At 41.3% G+C, this 18,248-nt stretch overlaps 1 protein-coding gene across 3 annotated transcripts in view; it reads left to right on the plus strand.

Annotated features, from left to right (window-relative positions):
- Window positions 1-18,226, plus strand: part of CFAP43 (cilia and flagella associated protein 43) — a 99,940-nt gene extending 81,714 nt beyond the window's left edge. For 2 of the 3 annotated variants that reach the window (XM_084634386.1, XM_084634387.1), the window contains exons 29-39: window positions 1,200-1,319; window positions 1,394-1,501; window positions 2,593-2,679; window positions 3,147-3,235; window positions 4,673-4,880; window positions 5,756-5,868; window positions 6,534-6,696; window positions 9,048-9,212; window positions 13,800-13,880; window positions 15,075-15,228; window positions 15,802-18,226. In XM_084634386.1, coding sequence (XP_084490512.1) covers window positions 1,200-1,319; window positions 1,394-1,501; window positions 2,593-2,679; window positions 3,147-3,235; window positions 4,673-4,880; window positions 5,756-5,868; window positions 6,534-6,696; window positions 9,048-9,212; window positions 13,800-13,880; window positions 15,075-15,228; window positions 15,802-15,974 — 1,461 coding nt within the window. In that variant the 3' untranslated portion in view covers window positions 15,975-18,226. The other variant, XM_084634388.1, reaches the window with a different exon arrangement.
- Window positions 18,227-18,248: the final 22 nt, after the last annotated feature.

Consider the following 18,248-nt stretch of genomic DNA (forward strand, 5'->3'; position numbering starts at 1 on the left):
ATTGTAGAAGCCCCAACTTAAAGCAGAAAACACGAGGTTTACCTGTGATAACTAGCACATTCTGAGTCTGATTAAACTGCTTTATTGCTTTCCATCACAAATGTACAACTATTTCCAGAAAGATGTTTGACATTCCATTAACAGAGCTGCAGGGAATATGGATATCAGATGCACATAATTTCACAATTTTTATTCTTCAAAGAGAAATTTGGGCAGCAGAACAGTCAGCCTTGCCACACCCTCATTCCAAATGTGTCATTTGTTGGGCCCTTTTGGCTGAAACATCCTTTCTTTTTCTACTGTCTTATAGCATTGTCTCTGATACTTTTTACTCAAATACAGCTTTTATGTGATGGTGGAAATAAAGGGCTTGATCCTATGAAGCGCTGCACGCTCCAATACCCATCATGCCTAGTTTAAACAAATCTTGGCTCCTTCTGTCTGTAATATTATCAATAATGTAATGACTCCCCAGAATTTAGCTGAATTTGATAGTTCAAAATAGAACCTAGCTAATTCTGAAACTACTTTCTCAGCTCAGTAGTGCTAACTGGAATAAAAACTAATCTTTGGGTAATATTTTCAAGTGCCTACATGATTTAGGCTCCTGAGTCCCATTTTTAGGCTCCTCAGTTTCATTGCATGTCAATGGTCAAAGCTATTTTATGTAATCTCTCTTTTTAAACAATAAAATAAAAAACCTATAGCCACACACTTTGAAGTTTTGATTTAAATGACTAGGTTTGGGTATGATTCTCAGCTCCCATTAACTTCAACAGGAGGAGAAGGAACTCAGCACGTCATAAGACAGTCCCTATATTGTCAGACCAACATGACTAAAATTTGTTTTTTCATAAACCTGGGATTTCCACCTGAGCAGAAGATAATGAAGCTGGCATGCATGGCTTCTGAAGGGTAATGGTCTAATGATGTAAATAAATGAGCCATCATCAGTTTTTATTGTCTGTTTTCTAGATATGTCATCACTGAATTATATTATATTATTATTATTTATTTATTTATATTGTGGTAGAACCTAGGAGCATCAGTCAAGGAGCAGGATGGCACTGTACAAACAGAACACAAAGATGGTCCCTACCCAAAGTGCTCACTGTCTGTGCACCTCTCCAGCCACCCACACACTTAAAAGCATGCACGTTCTTTTAGCTTTCATATTCCTCCTTCCCATTCCCCCGCAGACACTAGAAACTGAACTGAAGAAACTTCAGACCTCCATTCAGGAAACAACACAAACTTTTGATGACACTGTGAGCAAGCTGTTTGAGCGGAAAGTTAAATCAGAGATGGTCATATACCAGGTAAGGCAGAGATTTTTATCTCCATCTCCCAAGCTGCAAGCGTGCTGATCTTTCCCCTTACAATCTTTCCACAGGAGGAACTCAAAATAAACAACCTCCTTTACTCTTTGCTGTTGGATGAAGAGCTGAGCACAAGAGAAGCTGGACTGAACCACTTCCTTGACAAGAAGCAGAAGGAGAAGGTGAGTCCAGTACTTGGACTATAAGGCTCCAACCATTTTCATATGGAACCTGCTCTTTACAAATAAAAATGTTGCCCAAGCTGCCACAGATAATTTCCCTCATGATTTACACAGCTGTTGATCTTTTTTTTTTTTTTTAAGGGTGGCAGAAGACTCCTATACTAAAGGCACCTCTTCTTGGGAATATACTTCTCTCGGCTTGTCTGGAATTACATGTGTAAATTTCCATACACTGAGGAAAGCATGACATTATCTGTCAAATACACTATTTTAGTATCCTGTGGCAGTCTGTAATTTGTCTGGTAGCACTGATAATGCCTTTGCTACAAGAACCCTGCACAAAAAGATATCTAATGTTGCCGTCTTTCTTAGAGAAGAAAATGGAAAATTCGGAGAAATTTGAATTAATTTCCTGAAACTGAAGTTGTCAGGGTTTGCCCACCACTGATGAGCCATGTATAAGCCAACATAGTGGCTTTGGAGTTCAAAACAAACATTTCTGCACTTGTACACAAGTATATACAGGACTACAAATGTTCTATAAGATTCTGATTGCTTTATTCTGGAAGCTCACCTGTAAATCTGTTGTTGGACCAGTTCTACAGATATGCAAACCTAGGGACCTCTTGCACTAGCTGATCTCACCTGTCATGCTATTCAGGGAGAGAGGCAGACATTCAGGTAGCTGGGGACCACTATCATCAACATATTACATTGCACCCCGAATTGCATAGTGAGCCATTGCAGTCTATAGAGCACTTAAATAATGTGCTCCTTATGACAAACCTCATTAAGCAGCTGGGTAGCTAAATTTTGCACCTGCTGACCCTTTTGTGTGGTCTTTACAGGTAGCCCCATATAGAAAGCCTTGCAGGAATCCAATTTAGAGATCAGACAGGCACATGACATATTGAGTGCTGTCTGTGGTGTCTGCTTTGGAGCATGTTACACCGGAGGTGAATTTAACCCAATTGTTGTATCTTAAGCTGAGACAAGACATCTCTTCAGCATGTGTAATACATTTGAATAGCATTCCAGCAGCTGTGTTTACTTTTAGTTCTGTTTCTGAAATCCATCTGGTTTTGTTACAGCTCAGTACTGCACAGGCGGTCCAGGTTGCACGAGCACAAGATGATGCTTACAGGGAGACCTATGACAACTTAGCAGCTGAAGACAAAGTAAGAGTCCTAGTCATATGTTCAAGCAGATGCAATTGCAAAAAAAAAAAAAAAAAGGGGTTCGGTGCTACACCTCCAGAATATACAGTATTTAGGCCCCAGTTCAGCAGCACACTTAAACATATGAGTAGTTCCATACAGATTGATGAAACACTGAAGTCAGTGGGAATACTCAGATGCTCCAGTTCTTGGCTAGGTCAGGATCATGCCTCAGTAAGTTTCTTGGGCAAGAACTGCGTCTCTTGCAAAATGCCAAGACCACTGTCTACGCTTAACCTGCTAGTCTCACTTTTTGTAGACACTTCTCTGGGTTTTAAAAAGCACAACAGACATGGTAAATTGTCATCTCTGAGAGAGGCAATCTATGAAATAGCCCAACTCCACCTAGCACCTTTTAGCATGCGTCATTATTCTATATTTCTAGGATATGTGCATGCTGAAGTTTTGCTGATTATTTTTCCTGCTAGATTCTGGAACGTGGCTTTAAAAAGGAATTTTCTGATGTTCCGGCGCATCACATTGATCATCTTTTCAAACTTTACAAACGCCGACCACGGTAAAATTCCCTTTGACTCAAACCATTTTCTACATGTTATTGTTTTTAACTTTATGATGGGAGAGGAGAGTCTATTTTCTAAGCTCTGTGAAGTATCTTAGTTAGCAGTAGGCCATTGATTACTAACCTGTTTTTAAAACTGCACCTCTGTAATGACGATGGTCATTAACCATTGTTGATGACCAACTATCATATGGATGACTGACAGACATTTTAAAGCAATCTTCTCCTCTCCCCACATTATATATGCTATTTAAAATGGAAAAATCATGGAGCAGGTCCTCAAGGAATCAATTCTGAAGCACTTAGAGGAGAGGAAAGTGATCAGGAACAGTCAGCATGGATTCACCAAGGGCAAGTCATGCCTGACTAATCTAATTGCCTTCTATGACGAGATAACTGGCTCTGTGGATGAGGGGAAAGCAGTGGACGTGTTGTTCCTTGACTTTAGCAAAGCTTTTGACACAGTCTCCCACAGTATTCTTGCAAGTTAAAGAAGTATGGGCTGGATGAATGGACTATAAGGTGGAGAGACTATAAGGTGGCCAGATTGTCGGGCTCAACGCGTAGTGATCAATGGTTCCATGTCTAGTTGGCAGCCAGTATCAAGCGGAGTGCCCCAAGGGTTGGTGCTGAGGCTGGTTAGGGGGAGGGTTAGCTCAGTGGTTTGAGCATTGGCCTGCTAAATCCAGGGATGTGAGTTCAATCCTTGAGGGGGCCGTTTAGGGATCTGGGGCAAAAAAAATTGGGGATTGTGTCTGCTTTGAGCAGGGGGGTGGATTAGATGATCTCCTGAGGTCCCTTCCAACTCTGATATTCTATGAAAATCTTCTGGAGGATGACGTGGATTGCACCCTCAGCAAGTTTGTAGATGACACTAAACTGGGAGGAGAGATAGATACGCTGGAGGGTAGGGATAGGATAAAAAGGGATCTAGACAAATTAGAGGACTGGGCCAAAAGAAATCTGATGAGGTTCAACAAGGACAAGAGCAGAGTCCTGCACTTAGGACGGAAGAATCTCATGTACCACTACAGACTAGGGATCGAATGGTGGTGAAGCACTGGAATGGGTTACCTAGGGAGGTGGTGAAATCTCCTTCCTTTGAAGTTTTTAAGATCAGGCTTGACAAAGCCGTGACTGGAATGATTTAGTTGGGGATTGGTCCTGCTTTGAGCAGGGGGTTGGACTAGATGACTTCCTGAGGTCCCTTCCAACCCTGATATTCTAGGATTCTATGATTATAATAATTAATAAATAACCACCCAAAACATGCCTTTTTATGTTTTTTAAATAATATTTCCTGGTTGCATGCTGAAAGAGATTAAGACAATGGTGAGAAGCGTTTTTAGTGCTACAAGACCTTGTTCTATGTAGCAAGTAAGAAGAAAGATAAAATATTTATTTTACTATGTATGCCATGGTTGATGACACCAGAGCCCAGAAGATCAAGATGCACCTTGACACTGCTAACCCTTATGGAGATCGGCCAGGCTCAGCCAGAGCTTACAAAGAGGCACTTGCCCATTTAATGAAAGCCATAGATGAAATGGATGACCCTGAAAACATGCCTGAGGGATTAGACCCGACGGTCTGGGAACGTTTCTGTTTGGCTAGACGAACAAAAGTGGAAAGCGAACAGCTGGTACGTCAAGCTATTTCCATCAGATTTATTTTGCTGTTGATTTACTGTTTTATACTCTTTGATGCTTTGGGATCTTAACCTAGAGCATCAAGTTCTGAGGACTAAGCAAGTGGCAGCACAGTGTAGGTGATCTGTGAGTCCCTAGCTCACTTCCAGAGTGTGAATGAGCTGAGTAGTCATCACACTCTAGCAAAGCTCCCTCTTTCAGCAGATACAGAGCAGTATGAATGGCTTCCGAGGAAGCCACATCCTGCTCTCCTCTAAAGAAAATAAGTGGGAAGTAGGAGCTGTCTCAAAGTATCCCTCCTCTTTCTCCTTCCCCCATCCCCACCAAAACAAAAGCAAACCATCAAGGTGTATCCTACCATTCTGCATCTGTAACCTACGTGTAAATCTGCTGCATTTGTTTACCCTGATGAATGCTTTTTCCTTCCTAACGCATCAAGAGAAAATCCTAACATGTTGATAGAAAGCCCTGTTACACTATTAATTGATGTTAAGGTATATTAATATATTACATTAAATTATATTCTATTATACTAATATAATTAAGGTCACCAAGATATAAACCTTAAATATCCAAAGATGTAGCTAAGATCCGTTTTGCTTTGCTGAAGTGAGAAGGAAATGAGACCTTCCTTTCATAGGAAAAAAATATGCATCAGTAAAGGGTAAACTTTCAAAGAGCAGCTAAGGACTACAATTGTGGACTTGCGTAGACTTTAATGGGAGTCAGGAAGGTAGCCAGCTCCCTCATTCAGATCTTAAATATCTGTTCTTGTGAAGAATGAGCAAAAGTCTGTCTACCATAAAAGGTTTTCCTCTGTATTTGCAAAGTTCAGTGTGTTCAAGTAGTTGTGATGTTGTTTGTTTAGGTGAAACGGAAAGCCCTGACGCTAGCAGAGATGCAGGCCTTTCTCCAGAAAAGGATTGATGATGATGAGAAGATAAGGATGGACATTGAAAAAATTTTAAATGAACTCAATACGTAATTTTGCTTATTATTCTTACATTCACATTCATCTACACTTTAGCACTCTGCTGACACAGAATTAAGTCTAGTGAGAAGTGTACAGTTCTGTACTGTATCACACTTCTCTCTAAAACTCATCTAAGAGACATAGAGCCCAATTCTGAAAGAGCCTTGACTTCAATGAGAGGTTCAAACACGTAATGCTGTATTTTTCTTATTCTATCAGCTACTACACCATCTGGTTCTCACCACATTTGAAATGGGAGTGTTATTTGGGAACAAACTCCAAGATAATTAAACAAAAAGAAATGTACTTGACTAGGGTGGGGGAGGTTTCTGTCATGCTTTTACAATTATTGATAAAGTTTTTCTTTGTTCAGTAGGGTCTTTCTCCCTTATAACTTCTGCTTGACCTGGGAGTGAAGACAAAACACAGTCTGTGTAGAAAGAAGCACTCACTGTAGGAGCAAATAGGAGAAAACAGGGTGTGAGGGAGCAAACCCTTGCTGAAACATGCATTTGGTCATTAGCAAACCAAAGAATTATGAAAATTGCAGTGACCCTTTCTGTTTTTCAGATGATTTCCTAATCTTTCTGTTACCCTCTGATCATAGAGAAGATTTAAAATACAAGCATTTTATCAATCACTAAAAACTACTATTGATTCTCTGCAATTTTAGGCTACGAGAGGAAAAGATGAGGTTTCAACTGGATTTGACTATCCAGTTTCTGCTTAAACAAGGACAGGTGGAATTGGAGAGTGCTGCTGAGCTAATACCAGATTATACTGATGCTATTCTCATTCACAAGAGTGTTATTGAAGAACTGAATTGCACAATCCGGGTAATTTACATTTTCTGGAGGAAATTAAGGGCTTTAAATGAATGGATTTTCCTTTGGAGACTGCAGCTTTTATCTAGTTTGACATCTCTGTAATACTGATTTAATCTCTTTTCATGCACTTCCATATACCAATGGGCTCAACTGTCACCTTTGTTTTGAAAGGTCCTTGAAGCTATTATGAGTTCTGTAACATCTCTAATATAAAGGCTACCATCCTGAGCACTGATCACTGGAATCCTGATCAGTGGAAAGGCAGCATCTTTAAGCACTATGTCCATGCTGTTTATAGAGAATTAATATCCTATACACCACTCCTACATTCCCCAGTTGTGCAATCATGTCAGGTAACTGAATGTTGGGTTACAGTGAAACTTCCAAAAATTAAGCGATTCTCCTTTTATATAAAGGTGAAATTGTGGGATCATACATGGCACATTTCATTTTTCATACTCACAATAAAGGTTATTTTCTTGCCATCCCAGCTGCATAAAAATTTGCTTTTTATTGCTACTGCATACAACCTTCAGTGGTAACTGCAAAATACCTGAAACTGGGACAAGTTCAAATATTGTAGAGCAGGGGTCAGCAACCTTTGAGAAGTGGCGTGTCAAGTCTTCATTAATTTAAGGTTTGGCGTGCCAGTAATAAATTTTACATTTACGGGGCCCCCAACGGAACCCCAGACTGGCAGCAGGCTGAGTGGGGCCGGCGGCTGGGACCCCAGCTGGCAGGGGCCGGCAGACGGAATCCCAGACCAGCTGCCGGCTTGGATGGACGGAACCCTGGGCCGGCAGCGGGCTGAGCGGGGCTGGCAGCCAGGACCACGGCTGGCAGGGGCCAGCGGACAGAACCCCAGACCGGCAGCACGGTTGGCAGACGGAACCCCAGACCGGCAGTGTGCTGAGCTGCTCAGCCCGCTGCTGGTCTGGGGTTCCATCTGCCAGCCCCTGCCAGCCGGGGTCCCGGCCGCCAGCCCTGCTCAGCTGGGGTTCCGTCCATCCAGGCCAGCAGTGGGCGGAGCGGGGCTGGCAGCTGGGACCCTGGCTGGCAGCAGAGTGCCACTAAAGATCAGCTTGTGTGCCGCCTTTGGCATGTGTGGAGGAAAAATGCTTAGGCCTACATTTTTAAAGGTATTTAAGCATTGCTGAGTTCACCATTTCAATGCCTACCTCATTTAGGAGCCTCAACGTCATTTCCAAAAAGGATTTAGGCACTTAGGAGCCAAAATTCCATTGACAGTTGATGGGATTTAGGCTCCCAAATCACCATTGAGAATGACAGGCTCCTAAATCAGTTAGGTGTTGCAAAGCTAAGCTCAGCAATGCCTCAATACCTTTAAAAACATGGGCCACAGCACTTATATAAGGTGGGAGAACAGATAGCTATTGACTGCAATTTGTTTCACCCTCATCTGTGATACAAGGCTGAAGCAGTAGCGTTAATTTAAAGTGTCAGCAACAGGCAACAAGTTCCATAAAAAAGAATATAAGAATGGCCATACTGGGTCAGACCAATGGTCCATCTAGCCCAGTATCCTGTCTTCTGACCGGCCAAAGCCACATGTTTCAGAGGGAATGAACGGAACAAGGCAATCATCAAGTGATCCATCCCGTCATCAACTCCCAGCTTCTGGCACTCAGAGGCTGGGGCTGCATCCCTGACTATCTTGGCTAATAGCCTTTGATGGACCTATCCTCCAGGAACTTATCTAATCTGTTTTTTAACCTGGTTATGAGTTTTGGCCTCTACAACATCCCCTGGCAATGAGTTCCACAGGTTGACTGTGCATTGTGTGAAGAAGTACTTCCTTTTTTTTTGTTTTAAACCTGCTGCTTATTAATTTCATTGGGGGACCCCTGGTTCTTGTATTATGTGACTGACTAAATATCACTTCTTTATTCATTTCCTCCACACCATTCATGATTTTACAGACCTTGATCATATCTCCCCTTATTCATCTCTTTTCCAAGCTGAAAAGTGACAGACTTTTTAATCTCTCCTCATCCAAAGCTGTTCTATACCCTTAGTCATTGTTGTTGCCCTTCTCTGTATCTTTTCTAATTCTAGTATGTATTTGAAACAGGGCAACAAGAACTGCATGTAGTAGTCAAAGTGTGGGCGTACCAGAGATTTATATAGTGGCGTTATGATATTTTCTGTTTTATCTCTCCCTTTCCTAATGGTTCCTAACATTGTTAGCTTTTTTGACATGAAGTCTGTCTGGACACCAGCCTCTGAAAATGATTGCAATGTAGCACATTAAAATTACTGAAATTAGAAGTCCTGTTCATCCTGTTACAGGAAAAATTATTCTGTAATCCATAAATTATGCTAAAATTAATCTTTTTCAGGCTCAAGGAGAAAAGAAAATTGCTAGCATGGTGGAAAGTAAAGACTTCTCTAAAGGGATATTTCAGCTGGAATGGGAACATAAAAAAATGAAGATGCTGATGGAAGATCTAAACCAGAAGGCTCGGGATATTCAAAAACTGCATGTTTCACGCGATCGCCAGCTCGTAAGTAACTCTGAAATTGAGATTTTATCTGGAGAAAAGCTGCTGCCCATGTTTGTACCATTATTTGTATTCTTCAGTTGTCCTACATCTATAGGGAAACCCAGCCCAAGCTAGGACAGCAATTTAACCTTAAGGACTAAATTTTTCTTTGACATTTGTGTAATTCTGAAGTCTTTGGAGTTGTACAGGTGCAACTAGGCTTGGGAAGATTCAATTAAAATCATTAGTCATTGGTAAATGTCAATTTCACCTGACACTCAGAAAGAGAACCATGCATAATGACAGGTTTCAGAGTAACAGCCGTGTCAGTCTGTATTCACAAAAAGAAAAGGAGTACTTGTGGCACCTTAGAGACTACCCAATTTATTTGAGCATAAGCTTTCGTGAGCTACAGCTCACTTCACTGGATACATACTGTGGAAAGTGTAGATCTTATTATATACACATAAAGCATGAAAAAATACCTCCTCCCACCCACTCTCCTGCTGGTAATAGCTTATCTAAAGTGATCACTCTCCTTACAATGTGTATGATAATCAAGGTGGGCCATTTCCAGCACAAATCCAGGGTTTAACAAGAACGTCGGGGGAAGGGAGGGGGAGGGTAGGAAAAAACAAGGGGAAATAGGCTACCTTGCATAATGACTAAGCCATTCCCAGTATCTATTCAAGCCTAAGTTAATTGTATCCAATTTGCAAATGAATTCCAATTCAGCAGTTTCTCGCTGGAGTCTGGATTTGAAGTTTTTTTGTTGTAAAATAGCGACTTTCATGTCTGTAATCGCGTGACCAGAGAGATTGAAGTGTTCTCCGACTGGTTTATGAATGTTATAATTCTTGACATCTGATTTGTGTCCATTTATTCTTTTACATAGAGACTGTCCAGTTTGACCAATGTACATGGCAGAGGGGCATTGCTGGCACATGATGGCATATATCACATTGGTAGATGCGCAGGTGAACGAGGCTCTGATAGTGTGGCTGATGTTATTAGGCCCTGTGATGGTGTCCCCTGAATAGATATGTGGGCACAGTTGGCAACAGGCTTTGTTGCAAGGATACGTTCCTGGGTTAGTGGTTCTGTTGTGTGGTGTGTGGTTGCTGGTGAGTATTTGCTTCAGGTTGGGGGGCTGTCTGTAGGCAAGGACTGGCCTGTTTCCCAAGATTTGTGAGAGTGTTGCGTCATCCTTCAGGATCGGTTGTAGATCCTTAATAATGCGTTGGAGGGGTTTTAGTTGGGGGCTGAAGGTGACGGCTAGTGGCGTTCTGTTATTTTCTTTGTTAGGCCTGTCCTGTAGTAGGTGACTTCTGGGAACTCTTCTGGCTCTATCAATCTGTTTCTTCACTTCCGCAGGTGGGTACTGTAGTTGTAAGAATGCTTGATAGAGATCTTGTAGGTGTCTGTCTCTGTCTGAGTGGTTGGAACAAATGCGGTTGTATCGCAGAGCTTGACTGTAGACAATGGATCGTGTGGTGTGGTCAGGGTGAAAGCTGGAGGCATGTAGGTAGCAATAGCGATCAGTAGGTTTCCGGTATAGGGTGGTGGTTATGTGACCATCGTTTATTAGCACTGTAATGTCCAGGAAGTGGATCTCTTGTGTGGACTGGACCCGAGACAGACACCTACAAGATCTCTATCAAGCATTCTTACAACTATAATACCCACCTGCGGAAGTGAAGAAACAGATTGATAGAACCAGAAGAGTTCCCAGAAGTCACCTACTACAGGACAGGCCTAACAAAGAAAATAACAGAACGCCACTAGCCGTCACCTTCAGCCCCCAACTAAAACCCCTCCAACGCATTATTAAGGATCTACAACCTATCCTGAAGGATGACCCAACACTCTCACAAATCTTGGGAGACAGGCCAGTCCTTGCCTACAGACAGCCCCCCAACCTGAAGCAAATACTCACCAGCAACCACACACCACACAACAGAACCACTAACCCAGGAACGTATCCTTGCAACAAAGCCCGTTGCCAACTGTGCCCACATATCTATTCAGGGGACACCATCACAGGGCCTAATAACATCAGCCACACTATCAGAGGCTCGTTCACCTGCACATCCACCAATGTGATATATGCCATCATGTGCCAGCAATGCCCCTCTGCCATGTACATTGGTCAAACTGGACAGTCTCTATGTAAAAGAATAAATGGACACAAATCAGATGTCAAGAATTATAATATTCATAAACCAGTCGGAGAACACTTCAATCTCTCTGGTCACGCGATTACAGACATGAAAGTTGCTATTTTACAACAGAAAAACTTCAAATCCAGACTCCAGCGAGAAACTGCTGAATTGGAAGTCATTTGCAAATTGGATACAATTAACTTAGGCTTGAATAGATACTGGGAATGGCTTAGTCATTATGCAAGGTAGCCTATTTCCCCTTGTTTTTTCCTACCCTCCCCCTCTCAGACATTCTTGTTAAACCCTGGATTTGTGCTGGAAATGGCCCACCTAGATTATCATACACAATGTAAGGAGAGTGGTCACTTTGGATAAGCTATTACCAGCAGGAGAGTGAGTTTGTGGGGGGAGGGAGGGAAGAAAACCTGGATTTGTGCTGGAAATAGCCCACCTTGATTATCATACACATTGTAAGGAGAGTGATCACTTTAGATAAGCTATTACCAGCAGGAGAGTGGAGTGGGAGGAGGTATTTTTTCATTCTTTGTGTGTATCTAAAAAGATCTTCTACACTTTCCACAGTATGCATCCGATGAAGTGATCTGTAGCTCACGAAAGCTTATGCTCAAATAAATTGGTTAGTCTCTAAGGTGCCACAAGTACTCCTTTTCTTTTTGAGAAAGAGAACCCCCGTTCTCAAAAAAAAATCCATCAATAACAGTCAGCAAGTGCAGACCGCCCTGGAACTAGGCCCACAGGGCCCACTCAATTACTCAGCATTGGAGTATGCTGGACTGTCCCCAGGAAGCAGCCATTCAGTAGCAGGGTGGTATGCCCCATAGCTGGGGGTCTCTGCTCTGCTGGACGGGGACCACAGCCTCCCCCGCACTTGGGTGTCTTGGGCCCCCCAGCCATACAGGGAGCCTCTTGCAGCACTTCTATCAGTGCTGCCCTAACCCCTCACTTAATTTGATAAGAACATGAAAACAGCCATACTGGGTCAGACTAAAGGTCCATCCAGCCCAATATCCTGTCTTCCACCAGTGGCCAGTACCAGGTGTCCCAGAGGGAATAAACAGAACAGGGAATCATCAAGTGATCCATCCCCTGTCACCCATTCTCAGCTTCTGGCAAACAGAGGCTAGGGACATCATCACTGCCCATCCTGTCCAATAGCCACTGATATTGTCAAAATTATTAAAAAAAATTGAATTTTGTTAAGCCTAGGTGTAACTGCAGGCACAATTGGTTCTAAACTTCCGAGTATCAATATTGGCAGTTAAAGCAAGGAATCAGGATTTCACAGCCTTTAGTAATTCATCTTTAAATAAAACATTCTTGATCTTATAGAATCATAGAATCATAGAATATCAGGGTTAGAAGGGACCTCAGGAGGTCATCAATGAAAGTTCTGAAGTGCCTCCATTTGGTATGTCACAGAAAATCAAAACATTATTAGTGTGCTTTTTTTTTTTTTTTTTTTTAAAAAGGCAGCCACTTTTGAATTTTCTGACTTCAGAAGTGCAAAAAGGGGACTGATGCCAACAAAAGAGCCAACAGGTACCCAAAAGGTGACTGTAAGCTGGAAAGTTCCTGCAGCAAAATCACCAACAGTGCGCTGCTATTTGTTTGGGTGATCCCAAAAAGGCTTACCTGAACCAGGAAGTGGACAAGTCATCTACAAACATCTGATTGCTATTGGTCATGAGTTATTTAAGACTACTTTGTTTCCCACCTGACAACAAGATCCTTGGAAACAATATGCTACCTATTGGTGTCTCCCAGAGAAAGATTTTAATAAATTATCTAGAAAAATTACTGTGAAAGTAAAGTAACAAAATTCAGAACTATAAGGTGGTCACTTCATAAAGAAAAAGCGTTCCTTCTCAAAAGGTACCATCTGTTAGAACTGTGCTTATGGGCTCCGTGGGACATTAGTCTCTGTCTAGCTAGATTAGGCAGAAACATTTTGCATTCTCCCCCATGAACATGACTTGGGGAGTATATCACATCTAATTCATACAGTGTAAATGGACTTAGCCAGCCTGGTTCCGTCACTGGGAGAAGGGCTGGTAAAAGTGTACCTTTGCTACGTAGCGCATAACCTCCAGAGCCTTAGTCACCTAAACCATTGGACTTTCTTTTAAAACCTTTACTCTTAGAGATTACAGATTTTGAGAGCTTCTTCTAACAACAGACACACTGAGTATATTAGGGTTAACAATGCTAGACATAATGAATGCTTGAATAGAATGTTCTCAAATATTCAAGCAGCGTCTAAGACATCATCTTAGAAATGTTCATTTTATGGTTTATAGAACTGCTTTGTGCTATCCAAGATTAAAACAAATGTTTTTTCTAAACTTTATATAGCTTAACTGCCAACCTAGGATCTTGGAATGGTTGAAATACCCAGTAGTCTGATTTCTCTCTTTTTATTCTGCAGTTCCTAAGTGTACTAAACTATGACAGCCGCATCACCCAACAGGTTTCAGTAATGGAACAGACGCTTGGTGTGATGGATAAGGTAAATCCAAAATGTGTTGTACCTATTCAGTTCCTGGGGGAGGGCGGCCAGAAGCCCGCCCACATCTAAAAGCTCCTTCCCCAGCTGGAGGTTGACGAGGTCTCACGACTTCATGGGGTGTGCAAATACCAGAAGTTGTGGGGAAAAGTACAGCCAGAAACTGAGAAGGTTCTGGAGGAGCCAGAAAAGGGGCTGCAACCTGGCGCACTCAAGGCAGATGTACGCCAGGGTCTTCCTCATGCTGCAGAAGGGGCAAGTGTCAGGGAGAGTGCTGAAACATCAGGTACATGCCCGTGCTCACGGCTCCGTGAAGGAGCCGCCTAAATGTGTTGTAATTGAACAGATGAACCTGTGAGTAGCACTGTTCAACACAACTCCTTCCCTTCCTCCTCAACTAAGCCTCCCATTGCCCAAAACCTTGGTATTATCCTTGACACCGAACTGTGCTTCCTCACGTTTGTCTGCAGATCTGCATATCACTACCTGCAGAGCATTGTGTGTGTATTCCACTCTGCTCCATTACTAGTCAAGTTTTCCTTCAGGTCTTCATCTCCTATTGCTTTCTGTACTGAAACAGCTTTCTTTATGGGCTTCTCATATCCAGCCTCTCACTCCTACACATGCATAGTGCTGCTCGCCTACGTACAAAGAAGCATGCGCACAGCACCCATCCACTGGCTCATCCAAATAGAAATTGCCCTTGTTTTTAAAAGATTCCATGGACTTGCTCCAGTGTGCAATAACTGACACCATCCCCGACTTTGTCTCCCTATGCTCCTCCTCCCAGCTTTAGCATTTTCCGCCTTCCTCTCCATCCTTTCACACAATTTCACCAAAATTGGCAGACGAGTCTTTTTCTCTGTAGCTACTGCAATCTGAGATAGTGCTCCTGCATCTCTGCATCCTTGACTACACCTCTTTTCAAGTTTCATCTTAAAGTCTCTTTCCAGCTGGCCCATACTACTTAGCTTTTTCCTGTCTGCTAGTGGTTACATTGATACTCCATAAAGAATGTTTGGATACAATTTGTATGAAAGGTACTATGTAAAATAAAGTTGCATTGTACCAACTAGCCAAATATAAAAGCAAACTGAGCCCCAAGGTGGTGTTTTAGTTGATAGATTTCCATATAAAGTTTGTTCAGGCAGCTTTATTAAAGTCTCATATTTGCTTTATTCAACTGGAAATGGACAGTTGCACAAGAAGAATGTGAAGAACCGTCAGAAAGTATTTAAAGATCTGGAGAAGCGCATCTGTCTAAAGGAACAAGCAAACTACAAACTCAGCCAGGAGCTGCAAGAAATGCTTGTGTCTGTTTCAGAAAGGCGGCACATCTTTGAAGCAGCTGGTGAGTCCCATTCTATAGCACGCTCTAGGTCACAAGTAAAAGACATTCATAAAATACAGCTCCAAAGCTGGTCAGTTCTACTCTCCATCAGCAGCACTACAGGGACAAAACACTGCCAGCAGCAGATTTTTTGTATGTTACATATACACAGCTGGTATTGCCCTGCCTAAGAGAGCTATTTCAGTATCCATCAGACACTAAGGAGATGTCTAGACTTGAGATTTTTGCTCCTGTTGTAACTCAAGTTAATTAACTGTTGTTGGTATAAGTTTATGAAACTCCACTGAAGTCGTAAAACTACTCCCATTTGCATCAGCAGAGACTTTGGTACAATGCCTTTGTCCTCTCTAAAAAATAAATTCATCCCTCCTCCACTCACCATTTGTGCCTGGGCAAAACAGAAGTAGCAGTACATTGCAAGAGCAAAAATTTGTCCCCAAGTGTGAGCTCTTTTGAAAGTTTACCCCAGACTGTACAATACTTGTCACTGAAATAATATATGCCCTGGGGCAGGGCCTACAACAATAGTTTTTTTTCTGATATGAACTATTTCTGATATTTTGCTTTGCACAGACACACAGCTGATTTCTGAAAAAGCTGCAAAGGACCACTACCGAGATATTGTGCAGCGACGACAGCTAGTGGATCTTGCAAAAGAACAGGCCCAGGAGATTGCAGTTCTTCAGGCAGAAGTTGAAAGGCTGAGAATGAGAACATTTCCTGCCCTTTTTGAAACAGAATATTAGCAGAAGCGTACTTCCACCAACATGAACGCATATGAGTTCATCATTGCTTATCTCCTTTGCTTACCGTAGATACATCTCTCCACAAAAGAATTGATTTCTTCCTTTATTTACTATTTTAAAATATTTTACTAGACTGAGTATGAAAGCTATTTTGTACATTTTATACCCAATTCTGGTGTGCCTGTTGTAAAACTGGAATTTATGATTTCACAGCTTAATGACAGACACGTGTTTATTACTATAGAAACAGATGTTTTGAACAACATAGTCACCTTGTGTATTCTGTGGTCAGCAATGTATGTTCCTATGATGCTGAAGAATGGAAGCAATTCAGGAAACCCTGAATTGTATTTACTTAAGAAAAAGATATAGGGCAAAACTGTCAAGTAGTATAACTAAAAATAGTTTTGTTGAAAATCAAATTACTAGTATACATGTTGAATGAAATCACAAATATACTGATTATTTTAAAAAAGAGATCATCATCATTGCTACATGATACCATCATAACAGGCAGCATTAGGTGCACTTTACCTTGATTATATAATTAAAAAAAAAACACTACTGCTTCATTTAACTCCCAAGTCTTGAGTTCAGGATCCCGTATTTTACCTCCTTAGTTGATGCCATCGCACACTGAACAGGTCAACATCTGTCATCACAGGAAAAAGACACATAAAAACAGTGCTGAGAGCAGTTTTTTCAACTGCTGTAATTGACATGATACCAAGCCTTCCACGTTCAGAATTGTGTAAGTGAAGTATCAACTGTTTTTCAAAACTCTTAAATTCTGGAAGATACAATTTAAGTCTACATACGCTGTTAATAATTTTGAATCCTAAAGAGTTGAACATCTTTTCCTTTTTAAACCATTATTAGATCATCTTATTTCTGCTCTTAAATTTTATTCCACTTCACTGTATTTAAAAAAAAATAAATCTCAGTCTGTAGATTAAATAAGCCTCATTAGAGCTACCCTACTGAACTCTTCTTAAACAGTTTCTACTGTATGCCCCACTAGTGGAGTCCAACTTCAGATGTGTTGGCATGAAATTTCTTCTCACACCACTTCTCCCCGCAAAAGAGATGGGAAGCAGATAAGGAAAAGAGGAACCTTTAGTAAATTCTACCATGTGGTTTAAGATGGACCTGCACAGGAATTTCCTGCCATTACAATTTCCCCCCACCTGTTCTAAATTGTTTCTTCCCTCATCTTTCCTAGGAAATATGCCTCAAGTCAGAGCCCCATTCCAAGGTGACATCACTAACAGCATTAATACTTTTGTTTAGGAAATACTACTTTTGTTATTAAAACTTCTCCATTGCTTTTGCTGCCTCCTTCTAGATCTGACTTCTGTTTATTGCTTTATCATTTTAACTATGATTCATAAGTAGTCTAACTACCCCTCCATGGTTCTTCCCAGATTTCTTACCTCGTACCAAGTCCTCATCAGGAGGCAGGGGTTGAATTCCAATCTAGCAGAACCGAAGAGCCCTAGGAGGGCAGCTAATCCCTTCTGGATGCCCCATCTTCTTACCCAAGACACTGTTTCAGTCCCTTTTTCATTTTGGTAACTACACAGATTATCAAATGATTTAATAATAAACACTGCTTATATAAATTCCCAGTTAGCAGTAAAATTCACCTTCTACCCAAGAGGGCTTTGCTGCAGAATTTAGGTCTAGTGTCACCTGATAAACAGGAGCATGGTAATCTGGAACAGCAAAACAAAAATATGCTACTTCTAAATTCAGATTTTTCCCGATTTCCCTGCAGGTACATCAGAAGTGTCTCAGTGTTGAGGAAGGGAGTATAGATTGTCACATGTACAATAAAACAAAGTTACAGCAGATTAGGAATCTGTATGTGTACAACGAATCGGTGCATTCTGGAGGTATGGGGGGCAGCTGGGGTTCTTATAAACTTACACTGGATGAAAAGTGTTTCAAAGTAAAAAAAGAAATTCAGTAAAGAAAGTAGCTAAAATAAATGGATTGTCAAGGAGGAGATAATCAACAGGGAATCAATTTCTCTCACAATCTCTAATTAACATAATAAAATACCACTCACAAATTGGAACTAAAACCTAAAAAGATGAAAATGGCTTTGGGATTTACTAAGAATAATTGCAGAAATGTCAATTAAATGCAGCCATTTAAACATATTAGACACAGTTCTGTTTTTGTTAAGCACCATAGAATATGTATTGCTTCTCGTATCACAAGAAATAAAGCCATGCACAAAAACTCAATATGCTTCAGTAATTGAGAATA

Source organism: Lepidochelys olivacea (assembly GCF_965140295.1).
Source record: "Lepidochelys olivacea isolate rLepOli2 genome assembly, chromosome: 7".
Lineage (NCBI taxonomy): Eukaryota > Metazoa > Chordata > Testudines > Cheloniidae > Lepidochelys > Lepidochelys olivacea.